Consider the following 9,615-nt stretch of genomic DNA (forward strand, 5'->3'; position numbering starts at 1 on the left):
CTTTATTTGATTTGGCAGTTTTTTCTACAGGTGATGCTAATCACACCTCCTTAATACTCTATAAAACTAAGTTTTCAATTAATCCTGGTATGTGGGAATTAGGATTCATTTACCTATCCCTTTAAATTTCTTTATATTTCCACTTCTTTTCATGCATTCTAGTCATGATAGCTATGGAATATAAAGACTATGAAATATTTCTTAGCTCCTTTAGTCACATCAACACCCCCGCCCTTTTTTTTTTTTTTTTTTTTTGTAAATTTGCTTAGTTTGCTTGAATTAATTGCGTACTTCCTTTGAAAATAATGTTTGACACAGAACTTTCCTCATGGCATTTTTCATCTCTGTATTTCTCAGAGTATAGATTAAGGGGTTGAACATAGGAGCAACGATGGTGTAAAATAGAGCAAATATTTTGTCCTCAGGGAAACTGGCTGGAGTTCGAAGGTAGGCAAAGATCGAAGGCCCGAAAAATAAGACGACCACAGTGATATGAGACCCACAGGTGGAGAGGGCTTTGCGTCTTCCCTCAGCTGAGTGATGTCTTAGACTAAACAAAATAATGACATAAGAAACAAACAAGACAACAAAGGTAACTAAGGCGACCATACCTGAATTGGCAACCACAAGGACACCAGTGATGTAGGTGTCAGTGCAGGCAATTTTCAGCAGAGGGAAGATATCACAAAAGTAGTGATCGAGTTCATTAGGACCACAAAACGGCAACTGGATTGCCATCAGTAATTGAGGAAAAGAATGGAGAGTCCCACCAGCCCACGCAGCCAAGACTAGGAGATGGCACCTTGTTCTGTTCATGATAAGCAGGTAGTGGAGAGGCTTACAGATGGCAGCATAGCGATCAAAGGCCATGGCGGTAAGAATGAAGATCTCAGTACCTCCAAAGAAGTGCATGGTAAATAGTTGTAACATGCAATTACCATAGGAGATGGTTTTTGTTCCCCCTAGCAGGTCACCAATTAATTTAGGTGTAATACTAGAGGTATAGCAGATGTCCATAGAGGATAAGTGGCTGAGGAAGTAGTACATGGGTTGGTGGAAAAGAGGACTGCATCGAATGGAGACAAGGATCAGAAGGTTTCCTGCCAGCAGGGCAATATAACAGAATAAGAAGAGCACAAAGCAAAATATTTCTACGTTCTGGTCATATGAAAGTCCTAGAAGTATGAATTCTGAGATGTTTCTCTGCTTCTCCATATACTTAAGTTTGCTATATGTTCCACACAAATGAATATGTATCTGAAGGAAATAAACAGAAATTTGGTGAAAACTTAATAGTATGAACACAATGAATAAAGTTTACTAAGAGTAGATTGACATGAATATTATATTAATATTAATTATTCTTGATTTCTTAAATTAAGCTGCTTTCTTCTGTTTCATTGTGTTTGATTCTCTAGAAGTATTGTGGAACAATTTTATAATGGGAATGATTATGCATGTTACTCAGTTTTACTGATAATGATCTTAAAAATATTTAAATGATATTTTGAAAATGAAAGACTATTCATTATTAATTATATTAGTTAGATAAGAAAGAAGATTTGTAAAAATTCTGCCAAATCAGAAAATACTTTGTTGTATGTATCTTTTTTTTTTTTAAGATTTTACTTACTTATTTGACAGATCACAAGTAGGCAGAGAGGCAGAGAGCGGGAAGCCTCATGTGGGACTCGATCCCAGGACCCTGGAATCATGACCTGAGCTGAAGGCAGAGGGTTTAACCTACTGAGCCACCCAGGCATCCCTGTTGTATGTATCTTAAGTGTGTGTGGCTAATACATGAGGTCAACTTTCCTATTTTCACTCTTTTCTGGTCAAATTCCATGAATCATCTGGCACTGAAACCTCAGGAAATGCAAACATACCAGTCTGAACTGCTGAAGCTTAATTTGTATAAAGCACACTCTTTTTTGCTATATGACCAAATATTGCCAATGGGTCATGGTAAACCAATGGAATCGCTGTTATTTTATAAAGCAAAGAGTGGGGGAAAAACTATGCAGCAAATAGAGAATGTCTATTCATGATGGAAATTGTGGAAATAAATTAGCAATTTCATTCATTTTCCCTAGCTAAATTTCATGTGTTAAAGAGAATTTTAAAAATGTACATACTGTTATTGATGTTTGCGATGACAGTCATTAAAGGATAGATAAAATTGTTCAGTTGCTCATGTGTTTCAATAGTGCCTATGTGATGCTCTTGTCAAAAATTTCATGTGTTTGTATAAATCTAAGGAACTAGTGTCAAAAAAGGGGATGATACAGAAGGTAACTTTAGTCAAACTTAGTGGTCAGGTTGCACTCAGCGATATTTGTTGAAACAAAATAAATGCAGCATTATGTATTTGCATCTTTTTTATCTTATGTGTAATTTAAAGACATTATTTAAACAGTACATGAGTTAAGAATAGAGAGAATGCATTTCGAGGAGTTTTATTTCTCAATGATGAAGAATTATCTGTCCCTAGTGGGTTTGAATGGCTAGTACACTTCCTGTATTTCTCTGGACCTGCTGGGACAGTCATATGTAGGCCTCCAGATGTCTGTTTTTTAAAAAAAACTCATATGCATTTGTAGCAAAGTTATATAGAAATAATCAACAGTAGGGAATCTCAAAATTAATATTTTTGTGTTGTATAGTCCTAGAGTATCATATATAGATACATACATCTATACATATATATGTAGTATATCTCTATATATTTTATATATACTATCTATATATAATTGATATGATATATTATAACATTAATTATATATCATATATATATAGAGAGAGTTAACAGAGAGGCATTCAGAAAATGGTCCATAAAGTAGGAGAGCAATTCTGCTTTAAATTATTATTCTAAATTCTAACTTCACGAAGGAGTAATTTTTACTTTTTGAAAGTAATACTGAGTTAAAGAGTATTCAGCATTTAACTTTACCAGTCTTTAATTGAAAAGTTTTAGGGAGGCAGAATTCATTGGCCTATTTTCTACTCATTGCAAGTGATGTTTATTCTCTGTTAATGAGGTAGGAAATGTTAATTTTTCAGGTACAGTTATTTACCTAAAACAATTTGGTTTAAGAAGAATTATTACTCAAGAAGACTGCAAACAGTTTAATGGCAGAATTCACTTGACTAATCCAGATCTCTGATTTTAAAAAGAAAAAACTCAGATCAAGAAAGTCTAATCATTTTTCACGATGCAGGAGTAATACTCTGTGAATGTCTAGAGACAGAAATCCCGATTCTCCCCCAATCTGGGACTAATTTCATGGAAGAAAGCTGAATGGGAGGATGATGGGTGTCATGAGGAAAGCATGAAAGACTATCCTGAATCCATAACCCGAATAGAAAAGAATATTCAAGACGATGGGTAAACAGACATGGAGTCTGTCTTCCTGACTATTTATGGAGATAAAGATATACGGACTACTTAACATAAATCCTGTCTGGTATTTCCTCATTCTAAAAAAAATTAAATAATTTTCCTTCAGTTTTACCAACATGTAGATTGTTTAAATCAGGATTCTTCCTTGTTTCTCGACCATCATTGGCACTGAATCCACAATAGTACTACTTACCCATCTCACCCTGTATGTAATCTGAGGGGCATTGCACATGATCACTGCAGACAGCAGATTTAAAAGGGAAAAAGGGAGGAGATTTATTGCCATAAAAATAACATTTTGATGGCTGAGATATTATGGACACCTCTTAGGTTAAAAACTGAAATTATAGTTGATGTGTAAAAATGTCAGACAACCACTGAACAAGTGGTTAGAAGAGCACAACACAGGAAGAGGGAGAAACACTGAGGCGTCTTAAGGAAACCGACCAGTGCAGTCCTTGAGTGAATTCCTTCATCTCTCTAAACTCCATCTTACTCCTTTTACAATGAAGATATCATTACGATATTCAGAATTTTAATGAGGAATACATGAGCTAATAAGAAATAGCCCATGACATTTTGGTTCAAAACAGATTAGTTTAGAACCACAGAAAGCATCATGCACCTCCACACAGCCAAGGCCAGTGGGAAAATAAAGGAAAAAGAATATCATAACATGGACTTCATAATTGTTCAGGTAAACTTAAGTTTCAACAATCTGTTGGGGAAAACATTTAGGTTAGTTGGATGCCTCGTTGGTCCTCTTAGGGAATGCTTAACCTTAATGCTTAGAGTGATTTCTTTGCACTATAAAAATATAGCTAACTGATTACTTCACTTCCTTGGTTATTCTAAATAAAAATTCTGAGTTTGCTTTTAACTATCATATAAGAATAGAGGCTTTTATGTTTAAATTAAAGCTTCCAATATGGGTGTCTGGGAGGTTGAGTCAGTTAAGCTGCTGTCCTTGCCTCAGGTCCTGATCTCAGGGTCCTGGAATCAAGCCTCGAATCCTGTTACCTACTCAGCAGAGAGTCTGCTTCTCTCTCTCCCTGTGTTTCTCTGCTCCCCCACCGAGCTCACCCGCCACTCATACTTGCTCTCTCTTTCTCAAATACACACACACACACACACACACACACACACACACACACACACATATATGTATATATATATATATATATATATATGTATATATATATATATAAATATAAAATAAAGCTTCCATTATATGTTCATGTTTTACCTTAGTGTAGCAGAAGAACATGCTATAAATTTAAATTAGTTGACTCAGATGAAACTATTTTAGGATGACAAGTGCTTTGAAATATAGGAAATTCTTCATTACTGTACATATTCAAGCATAAACAAGGCTACTTCTTAACAGCAATATGGAGGTCTGTACATAAGTACAAGAATGGGCCACGATGAAATTCAGTCAACGAAATTCAATGAATAATACACAATTAAAACTAATATATGTGAAGCATCTTTATAGGAATGGAATTAGCATATATTGTAAAAGAAGTTATAGTATTGGAATCAAATTATATGCAATAAGACCATATAATTAGTCTAGACTGTGCATGGTGGAACCCTTCCCAAACCAAGATGACAAAGATAATTCACTAAGCATAAGATCCAAGAGTCTGGCAGGTTAGTTCTAGGCTATATTCCATCCCCCAAATACTCACTGTGCCAAATCATCCCCAGCATCAAAATCTGCAATAAAATAAAGAGAATTATAAGTCAGTAATTCACATACTTCTAGATTAATTCTCTACAAATATTTTGGAAATCTCAATGTGACTTACTCTTTCTACAGTTTCACAAGGGAAGTGGACTTCAAATATTTACTGAATCTATCAAAGATGAAGAAAGGTGTTGTTCTCATCCAGGAAAGCAGACTAGGAATTTCAAATGCTATTTAAGATCTGAATGCTAGACCACTAAAAAAAAAATATTTTTTATTTCCTGCAAAAGGTAACAAGAGTATTAGGTCCTGGAGATCATCGAGCTTCTGCCTACTCCTGAAAAAAATTTGGTTGGGACCAACAAAATATAAACTTTAGGAGACACTACAGTAATTAATAGTTCTTTGAAAGTTGTAAGTAATTACATTCCCAAAGGCATTTCTAGAGAGATCCTGGCCAATGTACTAAACCACTGCCCAGAGTGATGTCCCTCTTTGCCCTGGGTGTTGCTTTCCTCCTTTGCATTAGTGTGTCTCAGGCACTACTTCTCTGGAGACCCAGAAAGGCCATAGTCAGAGCAGGTCAAGAAATTTTCAATGTTCTGTTGATTCATCCAGCTTTCTGAAGAATGAGATGGAAACCAGTGTAGTCTGTAATAGTACCCGGTTAGCCACGAGGAAAATGCGAGATGAGATAGAACAAAGAGAACCACACATGAGCATTTATAGTTCAAGTATACCCCATTATCAAGATGTGATGTGTATAGAGTTGATAAATCAATACAGTCAACAATCTGCAATATGAGAACGGGTCCAGAACTATCCATGGTTCGGGACTAAGTTTGCTGGAACGGATAGTTGCGGGATAGGAGAAAAAGAAAAGGAACGATAAAACAATAAACATTCTTTCCCCATGAACATGGAAGGTAGGATAAATAAAAAAGATGAAAACTTTAAGAGGAAGTACGCACCTTGATGGATCAATCTTTGAAAGCTCTAACTTTGGCTTAGGTCAGATCTCAGTGCCCTCAGTCCGTCATTATCAAGGAGTCTGCTTCTCCTTCTCCCGCTGCCTGTATGCCCCACTGCTTCTCTCTCTCTCTCTCTTTAAAATAAATAAATAAAATCTAATAAAATTCATTGTATTTTTTAAAACTTACAATTTTGCATATATATATTTTTAAAGATTTTATTTATTTATTTGACAGAGAGAGATCACAAGTACACAGAGAGGCAGGCAGAGAGAGAGAGGGAAGCAGGCTCCCCGCTGAGTGGAGAGCCTGACGCGGGACTCGATCCCAGGACTCCGAGACCATGACCCGAGCCGAAGGCAGTGGCCTAACCCACTGAGCCACCCAGGCGCCCGAATTTTGCATATTTTGACCTAAGTATTATTACCTCTATTATGCATGAATACAAAAGTTTTAGTGTTTAAATAACTGACTTGCATAGCCAGAAACAAGAAAATGGTATTTCTAAATTTAATGCTGTTTCCAGGCTTTGAAAGTTTTGTAACCCTGGGTAAAAGAAGGAGTCTATAAAGAAGTCTATGAAGAAGGAGTCTAAGAAGGGTTCCAGGGCAGGTTGTCCCAGTGTGCCACTTAGATATGTGGACTGTTTTGAGCTGAAAACAATCAGGCCCAAAGAGTTCAAGAGGAGTTTTTTGTTTTGTTTTGTTTTGTTTTGTTTTGTTTTTTTCTTCCCTAATAACTGCCTAAAAGAATTTATACAGAGAGCCTGGTGTAGAAAGAGAGAAACCACCAGAGAAAACTACAAAGAGTGTGGGGTAGGCATGGTAAATTGTGGAGGTCTCTGCAAGACTTCCTTGTTCAAATTCCCCTCTGTGTCCATTGAATCCCCACCCCCTTTCCTTAGCTCAGGAGAACATATACACTTCAGTTTCCTGACTGTCAGGGAGTTTCATTTCTTTGGGGTTCCCATACATAGGAAATTGAAGTTTGTTTTTCTTCTGTTAATCAGTTTTATGACAGTTTAATTGCTATATGAGCCAAAGAACAGAGAAAGGAAAAAGGGAAGAGCTGTTCTCCCCTACATAGCCTTCAGTACAGAGGTTATCAAAGCTTGATGATTGTACAGTTTGTCCATTTCAACACTGTGCTCAGTGTTGACTAAGTTTTACCCAATGTAGCCTGCCTCAATCCACAAAGAAGATTGCTCATCATATCTTATATATCCTTTCCTGACAGACACACTCTAGGACTCCCATTAGAGACATAAACAGATCCCATCAACACCTTCAAATCTTGAATTTACTCCTCATTATAAACTTGTTCTGCTGAAAAAATTTCAATTTTACTGAAGTGCATCTTATATATTTTTTAATATGGACCACACCATTGATTGTGTTTGCAAATGATTTTTCTAATCCAAGGACACAAAGATCTTGCCTTTGTTTTATTCTAAATGAATTACTCATTTCCTTTTTACATACTGGTCTATGTTCCATTTGGAATTGAATTTGTACAAGCTGTGATGCTTGGATTTTTGTGGTGTTACTATTGGTTCCTATCAATGTCTAAGACTTCTACTGCCATTTGTTGTGAAGACGATGTTTTCTCCACTAAATTGCCTACAGACCCCTGTTGAGAATTAGTTGACTGATGCAAGCAGGTCTGTTTCTGGACTTTCTAGGCTGGCCCATTGATCTGCTTGTCTAGCTTCATGAGAACAACACACTGTTTTGAATGCAGCAGCTTTATAGTAGACCTTGAAATGAGATAATGTAAGTTCCCAGCTTTGTTTTTCTTAAAGTTGTGTGACTTGATGAAGTTTCTTTACATTGCTGTATGCATTTTAGATCACTTTGGAAAATAATAAACTTGTGCCCATTCATATGTTTATTGGATTGTTTGAATCTAAACACATATTTGGGGATAATTCACATCCAAAGAGTATTGAGTCATCTGTCCCAGGAGCACAGTATTTGTTTCTTTTTTTTTTTTTTTTAAGATTTTATTTATTTATATGGCAGGCAGAGATCACAAGCAGGCAGAGAGGCAGGCAGAGAGAGGAGGAAGCAGGCTCCCCACTGAGCAGAGAGCCGGATGCAGGGCTCGATCCCAGGATGCTGGGATCGTGACCTAGGCTCGATCCCAGGATGCTGGGATCATGACCTAGGCTGAGTCTTTAACCCACTGAGCCACCCAGGCACCCCCTATTTGTTTCTATTTATTAAGTTCTTCATATATTCTCAACAGAGTTTTTATAACATTTTCAGTGTATGTCTTGCCCCTATTTTGTCATATTTTTCCTTAGGTATATTGTATGTTTGATGCTATTGGAATTGGAATTTAATGCTTTGGTGAGTGCTATGAAGTGTGTAAACCTGGTGATTCACAGAACTGTACCCCTGGGGATAAAAATATATGTTTATAAAAAATAAAAAAATTAAAAAAAATCCAATTTCTGTTTGGTAGTTTCCAATACAAACTATGCAACTAATGTTATACATTGATCTTGTATAACACAACCATGCTAAACTCATAAAAAAAGAATGTCTCATATTAAACAAGAATTTGGTAGAACCAGTAGTTTTCAACATGACATAATTGTACAGAAAATTCTAAGGAATGCATAGAAAACCTAGCATTATTTAGAAGTATCCAAAAGTGCTGGACCAATGAAATGAGTTAAGATGAATTCACTTCTGTTTTATTATTGTGAGTTTTGTGTAGAATAGAAATCATTTTTCTCTAATGTTGGGTAAAATTCACTACCAGAGCTATCCAGACAAGGGGGTGTGAAGAGAATGTAATAAATTCAGTTACTCTAAGACGTAAATAAAGACCACTGAAAATATGTATCTTTAACTTTCAGGAGCTTATGTAGTTTATATCCTTAAAAGACTTTTTTGTCCAGTCTAAGGTGTTGAATTTATTGGCCTTAATATAAACACTGTATTTTTTGTCACTATTTTAAAAGTGTGGAATGTGTAGTACTATCACTTCTATTATTAAAAAACAGCTATGTTTAGTAATCAATGAGTTATATGTATCTCAGGAATCAAGATCCTGGAAACTAAAGCAAAGTAAAATCCAAACAAAATAGAGGTAATGATATAATAAACTAAGGAACAGAATGGCTGACATAACTAACATTCTTGTGGTGGCACCTGGGTGCCTGGGTAGCTCAGTTGGTTAAGTGTCCGGCTTCAGCTCAGGTCATGATCTCAGGGTCCTGGGATGGAGCCCCATGTCTGGCTCTTTGCTCAGCAGGAAGCCTGCTTCTCTATCACCCTCTGCCTGCTGCTCCCCCTGGTTGTGTTCTCTCTCTCTTTCTCTTTCTGTCAAACAAATAAATAAAATATTTAAAAAATTTAAAAAAAAAGATAACATATTCTTAGATAGAGAAATGTTAACCCTCCAGAAGAATTAATAAAACTCAAAAAAGGCCATCTGGATGTCTTCTTTGCAGAAATGTCTGTTCATGTCTTCTGCCCATTTCTTGATTGGATTATTTGTTCTTTGGGTGTTGAGTTTGCTAAGTTCTTTATAGATTCTGG

The 9,615-nt window shown here is 36.1% G+C and overlaps 1 protein-coding gene across 1 annotated transcript; it reads right to left on the reverse strand.

Moving 5' to 3' along the window:
* Nucleotides 1-279: 279 nt before the first annotated feature.
* Nucleotides 280-1,215, reverse strand: LOC132010260 (olfactory receptor 4P4-like). Its single transcript, XM_059388176.1, has one exon. The coding sequence runs from the start codon at nt 1,213-1,215 to the stop codon at nt 280-282; it is 936 nt and encodes a 311-aa protein (XP_059244159.1).
* Between the last annotated feature and the right edge of the window lie 8,400 nt (nt 1,216-9,615).

Source organism: Mustela nigripes, chromosome 1, assembly GCF_022355385.1.
Source record: "Mustela nigripes isolate SB6536 chromosome 1, MUSNIG.SB6536, whole genome shotgun sequence".
NCBI lineage: Eukaryota > Metazoa > Chordata > Mammalia > Carnivora > Mustelidae > Mustela > Mustela nigripes.